General features: G+C 45.6%; 1 protein-coding gene across 4 annotated transcripts in view; it reads left to right on the forward strand.

Moving 5' to 3' along the window:
- The window catches only part of KIF6 (kinesin family member 6), a 465,199-nt gene that overhangs the window by 400,715 nt on the left and 46,104 nt on the right, over positions 1 to 18,380 (forward strand). For all 4 annotated transcript variants that reach the window (XR_003521659.2, XM_027603428.2, XM_027603429.2 and 1 more), the window contains one exon: positions 14,530 to 14,580. Coding sequence is in view for 3 of the 4 variants with exons in the window: in XM_027603428.2 (XP_027459229.1) it covers positions 14,530 to 14,580 (51 nt within the window). In the remaining variant the exon portion in view is untranslated. The remainder of the gene's footprint in view (positions 1 to 14,529; positions 14,581 to 18,380) is intronic.

Below are 18,380 nucleotides of genomic sequence, written 5' to 3' on the forward strand. Positions count from 1 at the left end.
CAGACGGTAGGAGGTACTGGTCTTTCTCAGACAAGGAGGATGAAGACCAAGAAATAAAGGCTAGAGCAGATGAGATCAGAGCCTCACCCTTATCCCCTTGTGTGCCATGTGTATAGGCTAGCATGGCCTCATCTGCTAGCACCTTCCAGTCTTCCTGAGAGCATTCCCTGGCCATCTAGAGCAGGCTACTGCCAGGGAATTAACCACATTAAAATAGGGGGTCTCCATGACTCCAATGGTCAAAGAAAGACAGAAAACTGTGAGAAGGGTTATGCAGGCTGGATCGAGGAGCACTGAAGTGGTTTGGGAAACTGCAGGAAGGCCTCAGGCCCCTCCTTGAGAGCTTCCTCGAAGTCCTGTCAGTGTTGATATTGTCACACTATTAGGAAATCAGGGTGCCTGTTTGCCAGCCAGATGCTTCACTGTTTCTTGCTGTACATGCAAGATCTTAAGTCACCCATCATTCATCTGTTGTACTGGCATAGTTGGCGAGTTCCTGAGATCCAGATAAAAATCACCAATTCCACTAAACACCCCCTCATTGTTAAAATAACAACCCACAGAGGATCATTCACATTAGTCTGCTAACATGTAATCCTGCGGAAAGCAGATTTCTGTGATTCTGGGAAATAAAAAATTATTACCTCAAACATATTGTCTGCAGCAGACAGTATCCTCAGGCCCAGAACAAAGTTCTCACCAAAAATTGCATTTGTCACCCATATTCACTCTTCATGGACACCCTGGACTATGAAAAGAAAAGATCATAAATATTCATCCCCATGAAGAAGGAGTCAGATCTGTTTCCAGTGACCGATCAGCATCAAAATAATTTTGCACGAACCTGAATGGATTCACAAGCTTCTCCCCCACAGCCCTGCCCCCACTCCTTGCCATACACTCATACAAGTCCTCGGGAGCAAGAGCTATTTCAAGTTGAGGCCTTCAGGGATAAGGAACAATCCTCCGATTCCTCTGTTAATTCCTTGGCCTCCTTGGGCCTCCCAATGCTGACCAAATGCAGATCAGGTGTGTTTGTTCTGGACCCCATGAGGCCTGGCCAGCCAGCATGGCCAGCATAAAGCTGTCTGCAAAATATGAACTTCTGATATTTTTAAGGAGGGCAAAAAAGAACACATTTAGCCAGATCTCATTTCTTCAGCAGTTTAGGAGTTCGGATTGGCACCGGTTAGGAATGGAATCATCCAGGCCATACTGGAAAGATGCTGTCCTTTTTGCATAGCCTTCTTGCCTCTTGCCGGCCCTCACAAGCCTTCCATTCTCATTCCTGGAGGGACAGCGTCAGAGGATGCCCCTCCCAGTGAGTCTCGTGTACCCCTGGCCTCACCAGCTGGTGACAGCCCAACAGGGCTATGTCTCCTTTTTATTCCCAAATTATATTGGCTGAAGTCTCTACTGGCTTTCCTGCTAAAAATTAGTCCACTCATCTTAAAACAAGTCCCCAGACTGATACTGAAAGGGTCTCCAAGGACAGCCTCTCGAATGCTCTGCAGTACATGCCCAGGATCCTTCATCTTCCCTGGCTTCCTCGTCTTTCCACATGCTGCAGGGGCTGCCATATGCTGGGCTCGCTGTCCTCTGATGGTGGCATTGCTGCAGGCCACTGTTCCAGCCCCAGGCACACTGCTTCCCTGGCTACCACATATGACTAGGCCAGGCAGACTTTTATAAGACCTTACCAGAGGCTTGGGCGCTAACAGCTCCTTCTGGAAGTGGGGCTCTTAGAGGGCCATCACCCAGTGGCTCTGGGCCTCCATCAAGCATTCCGAGGAGCAGACTGCTTTGGCCTCCAGGCCCAACTGCCTCTTTATCACTTTCTCTAGGTCATTGTCTAGATTCAGAGTCCTGACAAATAGTTCATGGCACTTTGTTTTCCCCATTTCTGGGCTATTCAGTCTTAAAGGACACAAACAAGAGGCTAGTCCCAGTGGGCTGCACCCAGTGACCAGCTCCTCACCATACCTTTCTCAATGGGGGTGCTATTGGCCTGTTGAGAAGGGCAGGTCTTTACTGCGCAGGACCAGATTCTGCTTACTAAATACCAGTCTGTCTTTCCCCTGTTCTTATGATCACTATTCGGCACCTAAATGAGAGATGCCATTCATTTGCAAGTGAAGTCCCAAGGCATTCTGGAATTACTTCTTCCTCAGAGAACCTCGGTCTTTTTTCTCTTAAAGCTTGGATGAGGCCCATCCACATTATGGAGAGTAGTCGGCTTTACTCAAACTCTGCTGATATAAATGTCAATCACATCTAAAAGCAACATCTACAATGGTGTTTGACCAAACATCTGGACACCATACCTCAGCCAAGTTGACCCATAAAATTAGCCATCACACAGTCTAAGTACAAACAGTACTTTTAAGGCATATGACAATCTACACTGAGGTTTAGGGGGGGGGAATTTCTCTAGCTGCGCGGACACATAATTCTGCTAAAGAAACACACATCCAGTGAATTTCTGAACATAGAGCACCTAACTCTTACCCTGAAACACCTGCATTTGGGTTATCTCATTTTTAGAGCTTCCCCGAGGATAGTGGAGCTTAGCCTTATATATAGGGACCTCAAATGGTGCATTAAATGATTAGATTATCTCAAACAGCACTGTTTGCCTTGAAGATGATATCTAGACTCTCCCGTAGGAGGCAGAAACTGCTCCTAATTCTGAAAATTTTAACCTCCCCAAGTTCAAAGAATGTGAAGTTCTGCTGTCCTGGCCCTTCTTAGTCCCCTGGGGCAGCTAATGACCAATACACTCCATGAGCTGAAGAGAAAACAACTTCTGCTGAAATGAGAGTTCTTAACAATTGTTGGACCCTGGGATATACACTGTCCAGTCCTCTGATTTGTAGAGTGCAGTGTCCATCCATCCCCAGCCATGAGGGATCGGAACATCCCTGTGATAAGAAAAGCCATAATTAAGGAGTAAGCCTTTATATGAAAAACAAGATGGAGTTTGCAAGCAAACTTATGAAAGATCCTACAAATATTTGTATATTCACCAAAACAAAACACTAAAGCCAAGACACTAAAGAACATATAATAGCATGTAATTCATCTTCAACTTGTCATAATGGGTTGTGTATATTTAACTTCCACTTATCATTCCTTAATACGCTGACATTTTTTCAGGATCTCTCTCCCCAGAAGTTTCAACATGAAGCTTATAAGTTATTTTTATCTTTGCATATTATGGCAATTCCTTCTCCGTGTCTGTTTTTCTCCCGAGTGTTCCCTGCCTGCTTTTATCACTTGGAGCAGTGACTCCCCAGAGACACAGCACCAAAACCTGTGCCATCGATCCTGCTTACACACATTCCAATTCCCCAGTCCCCCCTCCTCACCCATTCCGATGAATGAAGAAGGTAGTTCTCAGGTTCAGTGGACTTCCCCCTTCAACTTCCTTCATCTCTCCCAAAGCTTCACTGCATAAACCTCCCTTCCAGTTTTGCTGTCTGCTTTCCTCCTTTCTCTGGTCCTAACTCCCTCGGTTTCCTTCTTCTCCACTTATCCCCCAAATGTGCAGCTGGGATAGAAATCCTTACAGAAATAGAGCCATGCACACTGGCATTTCATGTAGGCAGAGCTCAAGTTCAAGGGGGGAAACTATATTCTCCCTGAACCATGTCCTTTCTGTAAGGCATCCTCTGCAAAATGGTGGGCGAGTCTCTGCCTCTCTCTTTCTTCCCCTCACCTCTTTGAGAATATTTAGCCATAACAGAAACAAAAAGAGGAAGAGCTCTGGTGCTATTTTCTGGAGGAAAAACAAAAGGATGAAGGTAGGAATCATCCCAGGCTCTGAAACCATGACTATTACCACCAGCATTTCAAGCAAGCTTATTAAAAAGTCGTTTACTTCCAATTACAGAAATCAATCATCTTTGACTATATAAAGGAATATGAAAAACCCGGTTACTAATGAAAGTAATAGTGAATTTGAGAGTGAGTAATGATCAGAAGGCAGAGGTTTAGTATGTGGGGTCCCACATTTGTTAAAAAAAAGTTTTCATGTTTTAATTTATCTAAAAACTAAATATGCTGCCAAATCAAACACCTCAGTGCCTGGGGTTTACTTTATATCCCTAAACGAGCCCTGCTCCCTGCAGCCACAGTTAATGAGGGGCTTGTACAAACTAGCCTACCGTGTGAGCTGGGGGCACTGGGAAGAAGTAGGATATACCTGCCCCACCCACAGTGGAGTAGAGGAGGCTTGAGTGTGCCCAGGTACCTCCTGGGTGTGTCCCCTGGGCTACCTCTGGAGCTTTGGGATGGAAGTCAGAAGCCATGCTACATCGACCCTCCCCTTGCCCCAGATAGCAGCCTTGGCAACCAGAGCCACATCTTCAAATGGAAAGAAGGATCGTGATCTATAGCTACTCCTCCAGGGCAGGTCTTGAAAGCTGGTTAGATCCTTCCCTTGCTGAGATAAGAACTTCCAAGCATCTAAAGTAATATCTTTTGAATGGAAGCCAACACAATCATGAGCCCTCAGCTCCCTGAGATGTTTAGTACTTAACAATTCATGCTGGTTGCTGAGCTGAAAAATTTTCCTTCTTCTTACCTTCTTGCACATTTATTTGAGGTTTTAACAAATGCGCTTATTTACTTAATTCTCTGAATATGTTTATGGAATATTATCACATACTGGAATAGTGATATCAATAAGCTCCTTAGCTTAATTAAGTGGATACAATAGCCAAATTGCCTAAGCTTCAGACAGAATGTGCTAATCTCCAATGACTGTTATGATTACTTGGGTAACCAGAATAAATATCCCACAGGAAAAGAATCAGGTCTCCCAGACATGGTATAATTTGGTCATTTTTTATAAATGAGAGCATTCTCCCAAAATGTGATCATCATGTACTGTCCTGGTGATAAGAAAGGGGCTGTCTTGAAGCCCAGACTGCTGTCTGGTGTTTTCATCCTGAGCTGAAATCCTCATCAATTATGGGGCACATCCTCCTCTGCAAGATAGGGCCAAGGTGATGGGTGCTCTTGAGAAAATCCCGGTGGGGGAAAATCAAGGCAAGTTACAATGTGTTTTTCTTGAAATTATTGATATTAAGAACAAGCTGCTTTTTTTTCCCTCTCTCTGTGACTTAATAATGTTACCAAGTGGAAGAAAAGTCTTGAAATCTGGAGAATTGAAATGTCATGTTGGAATGAGAAGGCTTAAAAACATTTGCCTGACATTTAGACCATTCTTGGTCTCCCACTCAGTGTCCTGTCACTGAACCTTTCTCTTTGGGGAATCCATGAAAGGACCCATCCTCCCTCTCCCAGGGAGGGCTGAAGGTTTCTCGGGGGCCTCCCCCAGCCCAAGCTGGTGGAAATCCCTTGGGTTGCTGCCACTATTCTGGGCTTCCTCTGACCCTCCACCTCTCACCCTCTCCTTCCTTGCACATGGTCCTGAGTACTAAAAGAGTCTGACAGTAAGCTGGAACTCCTCATCGCCCCCAGCCCTGGCAATGGGACTTAGACCATGGCCATTTTCAGTCGACACACAGGACGGATGATTGTCACTGTGTGGCCGGTACCCAAGCACAATTGTCAGCATGCTGTAGGAATATCCCATTTCCTCCCAAAGAAGCAAATTGCAGTGGTTTTCAAATTTTAACTTCTTTCTATAAATATACAGAAATAGACTTCTACATAAATCATAAATCATTCATACCATTTTTTTTTCATCTTGCTTGGCTTCTACCTTTCTGACCCAATTCATCCTCCACCCTTAGGTAACTCATCGTAACAGCTTTATGGGGATCCAGTCATGATACTCCATGCTCAGGGGTGCCTGGGTGTCTCAATAGGCTAAGTGTCCCATTGAGCACCTGACTCTTGATTTCGGCTCAGGTCATGATCTCAGGATCGTGAGATCAAGCCCCAAGTCAGGCTCCATGCTTAGTGTGGAACCTGCTTAAGATTCACTCTCTCCCTCTGCCTCAACCCCCACCTTGTGCACTCTCTCTTAAAAATTAATTAATGAATTAATTAATTAAAAATAAAATTACCTCCATGTTCATATGGCCATATACATGTGTGTGTGTGCCATGCACACACATAGTTCTATACACACGTATGTAAGGCTCTTGTCATTGTTTGATCAAACACAGGATCATTTACGCCCCTTTTTCCCCATTGTCTTCTTTGCTTCCTTTTTCTCCTTTCCTGCTCTACTGAATTATTAAAATTTTGACATCATTTCCCTGCAGTCCTACCCACTGCCTTTTTTCTGATCCTCTATTGATTTGGTTGTTATAGTATGTATTTATTCTTCTAGAGTAACTATAACAATGTCTATAGTTATTGCAAATATACCCTCTACCTACCCACCTCCAGGGCTGTAGCTTGAACATCTCCTCACCTTATCTCTATCTTGTTATTATGGCTTCAAGTTTTAGTTTTCATACACACATACATACATACACACACACACACACACACACACACACACACTCACACACAGAGTTTTTATGGTCAGTAGTTAAGTATTCTTACTTACTCCTTTTTATGTTCATCGCTGTTTCTTTTTCCCACATATTTCTCTGTGTTAATTTTTCTTCTTGCTGATCATGATAACTTTTTACACTTATATGGTTCTTATATCCCAGGCATTCTTCTAAGCACATTACATAGGTGACCTAATTCAGTCCTCACAGCAGATACTAGTACTAACCCTGTTTCGTAGATGAGAAACTGAGGTGCAGGGCCATTCACTAGCTTGCACAATGGTGCACAGTAGGTAGTGCAGCTGGTCTGCAAATTAGGGCACCTGGCTCCAGCGTCCATATACTGAACATCCGTGTACTGAACATCTCAGTTGACTGCTTTCTGGGGAGTGGTAATCTGTGGGTGGTAAATGCTCTTAATCCTCTTATGACAGAAAATGTCTTGATTGTGCCCTCATCTATGAATGAAAGTTGGACTAGGTATAAAATTCAGGTTGACAGTTACTTCCCTGCATTGTCCGAGCACCCATTGCTATGGCTGAGATGTGGGCTGCTGTCTAAGGAGTTCTGTTACAGGTCCCCTGGCAGCTGGGGACAGGGGCTCTTCTTCCCTGAAGATCTGCAGTTGTCCACTGCAACGTGTCCAGGTGTGGATTTGTCTTTCTTTGCACTGCTGCATGCCCAGAGTGCACTTGCAACCCAATGGCTTACATCTTTCTGGAAAAGCACGCCTGCTGTCTTCTCCAATACTGCTTCTTCAGCATGCCTACTTTCTTTCTTCTAGAACTCTTTTTTTTCCTAATATTTATTCATTTATTTATTTATTTGAATGAGAGAGAGCAAGAACAAGTGGGGTTCAGAGAGAGAGGGAGAAGCAGACTCCCACTGAGCAGGGAAGCCTGACTCCGGGCTTGATCCCAGGACCCTGAGATCATGACCTGAGCTGAAGGCAGACGCTTAACTGACTCAGCCACCCAGGTGCCCCCCCACTTTCTTCTAGAACTCTTGTCAGACATGTAATGAAGCCTCTCAGTCTCCCTCTGGGACTTCTAACTGCCTTTTCCCATTTTCTGTCTTGCTCTCTGTTGCATGTTTGGGGTGGGTGTGGTGTGACTTTTTCCATAGTATCTTTCCAATCACTAATTCACCTTTAAAATATGTCCAGTCTAGGGGCGTCTGGGTGGCTCAGTTGGTTAAGCATCCGACTCTTGGTTTCAGCTCAGATCATGATCTCAGGGTCGTGAGATGGAGCCCTACATAGGGCTCCGCACTCAGCATGGAGCCTGTTTGAGATTCTTTCCCCCCTTTCTCTCTGCCCCTTCCCCCACTAGAGCTCTAAATAAATAAATAAATAAATAAATAAATAAATAAATAAATATCTTTTTAAAAAATATGTCCAGTCTAGGGTTTATTCCCTTATTCCTTCTATTGTTCTTGGTTATTTGTGTCAATGACTCTATTTTTCATTTCAAAACATCTTTCCTATCCACCTATTATTCTTGTTTCATTCTTATTCATACCTAGTTGCTCTATGATTTCTTATTCCTTTTAAAGAAAACATAAGCCATCATTAATCTCCTTGCGTATTCTCATCATACTTACTTTGAAGTCTGTCTCGGGAGCCTAGAGTGGTACGATCATTATGGAGGCGGCACCTCAAATTAATACAGATCTGCTGAGACCCAGCAGGGTTATCTCTCACAGACCTGTAAGACTTCATGTTCCAGCATGGCTGTCACAGCGCTACTGGTGTTAGTGGGAGTGGGAAGCGATCCAGTTGTCCTACCCTCGGGGAAGGGAAGTAAAAGGTTGGGGTACACACTATGCAATGTATGCAATAGTTAGAAACTGAGGACTAGATGCACATACAGCAAAATGGATAGATGTCAAAAACACAGTGCTAGCAAGGAAATAGGAAACAGAATGCAATCTGTAGCACAGTATTTCTTTCATCACTTAAAAATTGCACAGAAAACTTTAACATGAAATGTAAGAATATATGTGATAAAAGAGTGTATATCAAACAAATCAGAAGGGCCACCTAGTAGAGGCATAAGGGAAGGGGAAGTAGAAATGGGGCATAAGGCATGGGGATAAACACACACACACATACATACACACACACACACATACACACACACACTCACTCACACATACATGCAGGGCTTTATCCATACTGACAAGGATAATGTTCTGTTAACTAAAGAATAAGACTAATTCAACTCTTTGTGAGTCTGCATCAATAAATGTCTCTATCTATCTATCCAGAAAATTACTTTCGTCTCTAATGAATTCATGTTCCAGCTATTAATTTTACTATCTTTTTTTAGTATTAGATTTAGTCATACATTTTGGCATTTTGTGGCCAGGTCCATTTTTAATGAAACACATTTTATTCCTTTCTCTTTCCCTCTGTCCGTTTCTGCTCATCCCTCTCTATTTGGCAGACCCTCCAGGCCCCCCATCTGGAAGACAATGGAGTGACTGCTCCATGGCGATATTGGGATGTGGCCCATCTTGGCAGAGCCTCAGGGGGCAGCTTGATGTGGCAACTGAGAGTAGCTGCGTGTGAAACCTTCTTCCTCCTTGGGCTTGCAGTAGGACATGAACCGTAGCCCTTGGCAACATCTGGCAGCACTTTTTTTTCCTCAGTCCCCCTTCAGTTACAGGTGGGGTGGCAGGGGCCTCTCACCCCACCCTGCAGCTTCAGACTGTGTCTTGCTTGCATGGTGCACTTTTAGTCACCTTCCTGCTTCCCGACCTGGAGCCCTGCCAGCTGAAAACTTGGGCTCCCCCGACCAGTCTTCATTTCTGTCCCACTTCAGGTCTTCAGAAATCTGTCTTAAAAGCTAATCTAGCAAAGTCTCCTTAATATTCTCTTGTTTTATTTTATTCACCATTGCTATGGTGGGAAGAGGTAGGTCCTGCCTCAATCGATTTTCAAATTATCCAAACAAGTTTAGATACAACCTGATCAAAGAGATATTAGCAAGGAGATGAATATGCCTGATTTTAAGACTTCAAAGGATTTACATACTCCTGTTTGTTGGAAATTCATCTAAGTATTACACACATAATTTATGCTGGGCCCATTAATTTTACAAATACCCTTACAAATGGTCTTTGGGGAGTCTAACCTTTCAGTAATCACAGTCCTCTGTGTTAGAGTACAAAGAAACTGGCATCCCACATCACAGCTGAAATCCACACTCTGAATTCAGACCCACTAACTAGACTTTCCCTTCAAAGAGGCCCCTCTGGCAGGCGATACAATTCTGTGTCCTCTCCCCACACCCCAATCCTGCTACTGAAGTTTACTTTAATTTGATTTTACTGAGATGCTATAGTAGTAGAGTCAAATAGAAGAACAGATTTTCACTGGGGTCCAGAGCCCTTAGTAATGACCTTGGACCCTAGACTCTAGTCTTCCCCCAGCCCTACTCCTCCATTCAAGCCCTCCCTTCCAACCTCCACCCCAAACCAGTGTATGCCTGGCCTTGTCCACCATTGTTGCCCCCACCATCATCATTGACTGCAGTGTCTTCCCCACCCTCACCTTAACACCTCTGCTCCCTTCAGAATCCACCCAAGGCTCACCATTAGTGATGATACCTTTCCTAATGCCGCCTACCCACCTTTCCTCCTCTAAGCTTAAGTCTACCATTGATTTGACATTTAACCACTCGTCCTTCAGACCTGTCATCTTCTGAATATAGTATCCTTTCCATAGGTCTGAAAGTGCCTTCATGCCTAAAACTAGTCTGGTGTGTCACATATGTTGACCTGTTATCTCTTATCCTCCCAAACGTCTTGAGAGATGGTAAAATGGATATTATCCCAGTTATTTTACTATGACCCATTTTTCAAAGGATAAAATGGAGGCTCAGAGATTTTAAGTAACCTGCCCTACTAGAAGTAGCAGAGTTGGGATTTGAACTTAAAATCTGGAGACCTACAAGTATGCAATTATCTTCTAGTTTAACCAAAATGGCAAAGAGGCTTGCTTCATCTTGAGGTCAACCCCAATGAATGGTTATAGCTGCCCAACGTGCTGTGTTGAAGAGCCCAACCCAGGCCCAACAGGAATACAAATCATCCATGAGGGAAGAGCAAGGTCTGTCATGGGTCCAGCTCTTAAAAGGAAGAATATGCTGGCACCCTGTTTGTGGTCCTCTGTATCAGGCTAGCTTTCTTGAACTAGAAGAGACTTCTTAACTAGTCTGTATATTCTAGCCTAGCACTTAACATGGTGCTCAACATACAGTGCATGAGCGAGAAATATTTACTCCCTGGTAGTGATGTCAGCATCCTCAGTAAGGCACCGCATCACAGAAGTTGCGCAAGCAGCCCGCAGATGGCCATAATCTTGCGGGGGGAGGGCGCAGCGTCAAAAGTGAAGCACTCTGTTCTGGATCAGCTAAGCAGCTTTCCCTTGGTCAACAACTCCAAACTGCCAGGCATGCAAAATAAAATGTGAAGCTTAAAGAAAATTGTTGTATCCAAAAGACTATCATTGTAAAAAAATCAGTGTTGCTTCTGCATGATAATATTTTTCATATGAACTACTTGGTACAGAAAAACTCTATACCACACCACCCCGCATGTGGCGGTTAGGAAGGTCATGCGTCTCCACTGGAGCTCCTCAGGGGTGGTTGTGGGTTCCAAGTACCCCTGCGCCCCCTACTAACACCCCCATTCTGGCAATCAATGAATCAGAAAGGGAGAGAAGGTGTTTCTGGCATGCACTGTTGTAAGTTATTGGAGACAGAATTACTAATTACCACCATTCACCTACAAGCGGAGCCTCCCCCATCCCTCTGTGCACCGGCTGCCCTCCCTGACCATCTCTTGCCTCAGGCTGGGAGTTCTCTGTTTCCGTTTCATCTCTTTTCCATACCTCAGGATGGGGATGTGTCCAGGAACCCAGGCCAAAACCAGCAAATTTATCACCATGCTAATGACAGCAAGCCGCATGCTGAGTGAATTCTGCATTCCCCCTCAACTCCTTCTTTTGCCAAAACCTGTGGAACTGCAAGATCCAGCTGATTGTAGAGACCGTTATCTTCACATGAAGAATGACTCTGTTAGAAAATGCAATTAGGTATCAGCTATAAGGCTATTTTTAGATGCTTGTTTGGGAACATCTCAGAAACAAAAATCGCCATGTGGTGGCAACATTAGCCGAGTCACCCAAACTGAACATCCATACACACATTAAACCTGCCTCTTTCAATATGAGCATTATAAAGACCCACCTGCGGTCCCCTCAGGATGGCTCATTGTTCTGGGAGTAGGTGTTTCTGTTTGTGGAGTCTATAGAACCGGCAGTCCTGGGGGCAAATCCCCCTCTTTATTTACACGAGCAGCTCTTCCCAGGCTGGGGGCCGTGGAGAATCTAACCCTGCTTCCCCAAGGTTTGGAGAAGGGACCCTGGTCTGTCATTCCACTGGGAGCAGGAGAAATCATGCCATACGAGACTGAACAACTACGGGGGTGAGGCATGAGGGTGGGAGGCACGTAGGTGAGGAGACCTCTTGTTGGGGAGGCCCATGGTCAGGAAGACAAGCTGTCGGGAGCCTCATTGGGAGACAGTTTTCCCAAGGAGGAATGCAGCCCAGTGTGTCCTCCGAAGGAGCAAGTCCCCATCCGGTCTCAGCCGGAAGGAGGCCCAGAAGAGGCTGGTGGTGGAAGGCGCCTATGCCAGATCCCCAGGACCCAGGCACCACGGTGGCATTGGCTGTTCCTGCTCTGCTTCTTTACAATTCAATTCAGCGGTGTTGGACATAGACTGGAACCTCAGCCCAGCACCACCCCTGGACCCCCATCTTCTTTACTCTGCCCGTGTAGATAATAAAGGTCATATTGCTCAGAGAGGGGACAAGATCCCATCTGTGGCTGTGGCTGGCCTGGGTTTCAGGTCATTTTTTTGTTGGTGCCAGTCTGGTCCAATTCTCACTCTTGGGCCAGATTTCCACTTCTCCACCTCTCCCCCCGCCCAACACATTCCCTAAATTCTTACCCTCCCCCATTTGGAATTAGGTTGCAGTCACTGCTTATGCCCAATCCCTGGCTTCCTCTCTGCACATAGTCCTCTCCCGTGGGGACACATGGAAGGCAAGGCTCAGACTTGCACTCTGGCAGGAGCTGAAGGAACCGGTGACATTTAACACAGAGAGGACAAGTCCAGGTGGAGACATGGCATCCTCAGATCCTCACTGCCAATGAGAGAGGATCCTTCTCCTATGCTGTTCCAGAGAACTGACCAGGTCCAAATCTGGAAGTTAAGGGAAGCAGGTGTCAACATCACATCAGTAACTCCTTTTATACAACTTAATCAGTGGAACAGCCTGGATACATACAAGTCATACAAATAGCAGGGACTCCTGAATGGGGTGGGACGTTAAAGTGAATGACCTCTGCCGTCCCTCCCAGTCATAGCATGCTATAGAGGTGCCCTAGAACTTTCTGTGAGTGACGGGTGTCCTCTGACTGCTTCATTGTCTACTCATTTTTCGAAAACTCAGTTCAGCCATTGTCTTTGAGGTGTCAAATGCACTTTATGTGAAGAAAGGAATACATTAGACAAGGGAGCAGTGAAGTTCCCAGGCTCTCTCGGGGTTCCCAGGGGCCCGATCGCATCTCCCGAATGGGACACGTGATGCAGACAGCAATGACATTTTAACAAGTGTGCTGAGCCCTTGGATATAAACAAACCTCGGGGGCGGGGTTCTTCACCCCTCCTTCCAGCATGAAATCATAGAAGTATAGTAGCAATAGAGGAACCCTGGAGGTCACTTCACCCCAAGTCCTCCCCAGGGCAGGAGTTCTCACGCTCACGCCCCGAAGACTATCACCCAGCCTCTTCTCAAACACTGTCAGGAAGGGACTCACTGCTCTGCCGGGAAATGTAGTCCAGGTTGAGGCAACTTAATCCATGTTGACACAGTCTTCATTGTGAATTGTTTCCTCCCTCTTACTGAGCCCCTAGTCTGTCTTTATTCAACTTGACCTCTGCCCTCAGGGAGAGGACCAAGATAAATCTGTTCTGCCATTCAAATGACAACGTTTGGATTTTTTTTTATTTTTTTAAAGATTTTATTTATTTATTTGAGAGAGGGAAAGAAAGCATTAGTGGAGTGGTGGGGCAGAGGGAGAGGAGAAGCAAACTTCCCGCTGAGCAGGGAACCCGATGAGGGCTCGATCCCAGCACCCCAGGATCATGACCTGAGCCAAAGGCAGATGCTTAACTAACTGAGCAACCCAGGCGCCCTGACAGCATTCAGATTTTTAAAGACAGTGATTATCTCTGAGCTTCTTCTCCCTCCAAGTCTTTCCTTCTCCATCTAAACATCTCAGATCACCTCAAATATTTCTCATATGGCATGGTTTTAGATCCCTCACCATTTTCTATAAATATTTTCTATTTTACTAACATTCCTTATGAAGAGTAACTCCCAGAACAAATGCCAACTGTGGTCTGACCACTACAGCGTACATGTGCAGAGTTCACCACCATCACCTCCCTTCAACTACACACTATACCTTTATTAATGCAACCTAGAATAATATATGTTTCATAGTAAATGATCAACTGTTGTGTTCATATTAAGGTTATCCTTAACTAAAACCATGTTTTTTCCTTGACACAGTTTCATACAGCTTAAAAGAAAAAAAGTAGATTTAAAAGTGGCCCTGTAAATTATTATAAGATCCAATCCTGCCTCTCCTTCCATTAATAATAGACAGATAGAACTATTGAAGAGACTAAGGCCCTAACAAAGGTTACAAGTTACAGACTAAGGTAACTGAAACCAAAGGTGAAACATGTATTTACATTGATGTGCCAAGATGCCAGCATGCCAGCCAGCCTGTTCCAACACCATCCAGTGCCTGGAGGGCTCTTCTTGGAAGCTATGCCCACTTTTATCTTCCTTCCTCTACCTTGTTTTTGCTTTGTTTTGGGGGGTTTTTTGCTTGCAACCTGCTTCTGAGGCAAAGTCTTCCTCCAGCCTGCAGGAAACTCACTAGTGGTTTTCCTTTGTGTCTTTGACAGGTCGCCTGAAGGAAGAAATCACCCAGCGGCATATGCAGCAGGTAGCTCTAGGTGGGTACAAAGTGAAGATGCAGGAAGAAGGTGAAGGTAATACAAGCTGTGTGGTCTTGGAAACCTAGACCCAGCTAAAAGAAAATCCATCTAGAACCCTCAAGAAGGTTAAGGAAGGCAAGGTTTGCTGTCAGTGCAGCTTCCTCTGGATGCTCCTCCTCTCTGGGACAAGTTACCCCCGTCCTGCATGCTTGCTCCCAGTTGTCCGCACTGGCACCCCACCTTCCTAGCTGCTGCCTCATCCTCCTGACCTTTCCACCCCACATCCCAACCTAAGTTCACCCCTAGGTCCCAGCTTCTCAGAGCTCTACTCTGAGCTTTCCAGAGCTACTACTAACGAATCCTAACAACAACCGTGAGTGATGAAGACAGCGACTGTTTTCTGAACCACCCCTGTGCACGGCTATGTGTGCTTGGTCTCCTTTCTGCCTCGTGACTCTCCTCAGAAGTATGTGCATTTTTCGGGATGAGGGCAATTTAATGACTTGCCCAGGGTCACATGGCTAGGAATCATTGAAATTAGGATGTGAACCCAGGTCTCTGAGTCCACATGTGGTGCTCTTAGCCCCATGCCATTCACTGCCAACAATGATGGGCTCATTTAATACATTAATAATGCAAACACTAACCAACACAGTGATATTCTAAGGGGAACTTGGCACCTTTTAAGCAGTGGATGGCTGCAGAAAATGCCCCCTTTTGACATGGGACCCAAGGAAGTCACCTGGGAGGAGAGTTCAGCTCCCAGAAAGCCTGGTGGAGCAGGAATCTGGGGCACGACCCCCTTGTTTCCTCTCCAGCTGGCCTGGGACCAAGCACTTATAATGATTAAATAAGCAATTCATGTATTCCAAATGAAGGGTTCCACTTGAGGTGGCCTGGTCCCTGGAACCACCTGAAGTCAGAGAAGTCCAGCACCCAGGACATTTAGAGAGGAGATGGTGGAGACCCCCAGTGTCATAGGGATGACCCACTGAACCCCAATAATTTGGATTATTAAGAAGGTGGGTTGTTTAGTTTCAGTTAGAGTAATGATCATATCACATAGCCACTGGTTGCATCAGAAACAAGGAAGGAGGAAGCCTGAAGCACACTGACCAGAACTTGAGCTTCCCTCCATGGACCCTGGCGCTGAGAGGTCAGGTCAACATGCTGGGCCTGCCCTCCCATCGCCAGAGATGCAGGCAGGGAGTCAGGGCTGAGATGCTCCTGAGTGCTTCTCCAGGAAGCAGCCAGGACTCCCCCTGGAGCCCTGATTCATAAGGCTGGGCTAGGAAAGGGCTTAAGGACCTCTGTGGGGCAGCTGTGCCAAGGTGACCCTCGGACCTCACGAATAGGTCACTGGGTGGGGAGTCATCCCTAAGGACTGCCACTAGGCCCTGCATCTGAGGGCTGCCATCTGGTCTATTCTCCAGTCTTCACGAGGCTAAGTGACTAGAAAAAATGACTGGAAAACACTGGTCAATTCCTGAGGCTTTCATGGCAAGAGATGCTCCATCCTCTCTGACCCCCCCATCCCAGAGAGTCCTGGGCCTGTGGGAAATAGCTGCATGTCTTCTCCGTAATTCCTCTTGCTCATCTCTCCGGGAGCCTTCTCCTGAATTACAGCAGGTGTCAGGTTCAACAGGGCCCAGCTTTGCCTGAAGTAATCAGCAGGCTTCAAATGGAAAACATTCTGGATGGAAGTCTAATTAAGAGCATTTGAAATACCTATTTATTTTAAAAGTGTACTATCCCAATTAGAAAAGAAGTGTTAACATCTCCCAGCTGCCATTTTGAGCTTAAATGCCATGTTTTTAGTCCAGACTTCTCAGGAGCTTGTCTGACAGAGCTTTGGAACCGCCAGTGCTCACAAGTCCCCTGGCGACCACATTTCAGGGTGCTTCTCGTGGGGAGAAACCCCTTATTGCAACACATTGTTTATGGAGCCGTTTCCTGCCTTCACCCTCGCCACTCAGGCCAGCGTTGGGGCCGAGGGCTAGGACCCAGGGTTCCGGTGAGACCCAAAGCAACTCAGTGTATTTAGTGTTCAGTATATCCTGGTGTCCTGTAGTTGGGGCTTCCAGTGGAGGAATGGGGGCGTGAAGACTTCTGCACTTGCCCTCCTCGCTCTTTTCTCTTTCCTTTGTCTCCTTCTGTCTATTCTCCCTCCATTTTAGGTATTCCCTTTTGGTATTGTTTCTTTCTTTTGCCTCCATGTTCTGAGGTTTCCATGAAAGTGTAGGTCAGCTTGGTTGGTTGTTCTGGGAGGAAGAGGGGAGGGGGTAATGAGCAAGGCTGAGCAAGAGAGGTTTTCTCACCTATTTTGCTTAAGAATAGGTCTGTGTATGTATGAGTGGATGTATGCCCAAGAAAATGTGTGTAAAAGCAATCTTGTATCTCAGAGGAGCAAAGATTTAATGGTAACATGAGGGATGCCATGTGGAAGACACTGTAGATCCAGTGATAGGCTGGAGCCAGCTCCGTACCCCTCGCAGGATCGACCATTACCATTTCAGAAATTTGGGGAGCCATGGTAAGACACAGCTGTTGTTAAAAAGTAAATTAGAGGGGCACCTGGGTGGCTCAGTCATTAAGTGTCTGCCTTCGGCTCAGGTCACGGTCCTGGGGTCCTGGGATCGAGCCCCGCATCGGGCTCCCTGCTCCGTGGGAAGCCTGCTTCTCCCTCTCCCACTCCCCCTGCTTCTGTTCCCTCTCTCACTGTGTCTCTCTGTCAAATAAATAAATAAAATCTTTAAAAAAATTAAAGAGGGGCGCCTGGGTGGCTCAGTCGGTTAAACATCCAACTCTTGATTTCAGCTCTGGTCATGATCTCAGGGTCGTGAGATCGAGCCCTGTGTAGGGCCCTGCGCTCAGCGAGGAGTGTGCTTAAGATTCTCTCTCTTCCTCTCCTTCTGCCCCTCCCCCATCCTGCACCTGCACATGCACTTTCTCTCTCTTTCAAATAAATTTTAAAAAATCTTAAAAAATCTTTAAAAAACTCACAATTAAATTATATTAAAAAAACAAAGGCAACAAATACTCAATAGTTATCACTTCCTAATTACAGATCTTCCTTGACTTACCAGTGGGGTTACATCCTGATAACCCCATCATCAGTTGAAAATATCGTTAAGTCGAAAATGCATTTAATACACCTAACCTACAATACATCTCACTTAGCCTAGCCTACTTTAAACATGCTCACAACACTTACACTAGCCTACAGTTGGGCAAAATCACCTAACCCAAAGCCCATTTTATAAAAGAGTGTTGAGTAGCTCCTGTAATGGATTGAATTCTGTCCTGAAAGTGAAAAACAGAATGGCTCTACGGGTACAGGGTGGTTGAGTGTATCAGTTGTTCACATGGCAGCCCGGGAGTTGTGGCCCCTGCCACTGCCCAGCATCACAAAAGCCTGGCATGCTTCCTTTTGCTAGCCTGAGAAAAAATCAAAACTCAAAATTCAAAGTAGAGTTCCTCTTAAGTGGGCATCACGTTTGCATCATCCGAAAGCCAAAATATCCTAAGTCGAACCATCGTAAGTTGGGGACCATCTGTAATTTACTACGTTTTACTATTATCTCTGCTCTTGGGATTATCTGCTACTACTGTGTCTTTATCATGGAAATGCTGTCTTAGGGTGCGCCACTGTGCATCTCTTCCCAATTCCACATGCAGGGATGTCACCCAGGCAGCTTCAAACCAGCCTCGTGGGACTAGTTATGCCACGGAAATTGACAAGTTAAATTGGGGTGCTTTTTTTTTCCCCCAGAGAGCTGGTGGTTCAACATTTGTCACCACAGTATGGCCATCCAGAT

This window comes from Zalophus californianus, chromosome 7, assembly GCF_009762305.2.
Source record: "Zalophus californianus isolate mZalCal1 chromosome 7, mZalCal1.pri.v2, whole genome shotgun sequence".
Taxonomy (NCBI): domain Eukaryota; kingdom Metazoa; phylum Chordata; class Mammalia; order Carnivora; family Otariidae; genus Zalophus; species Zalophus californianus.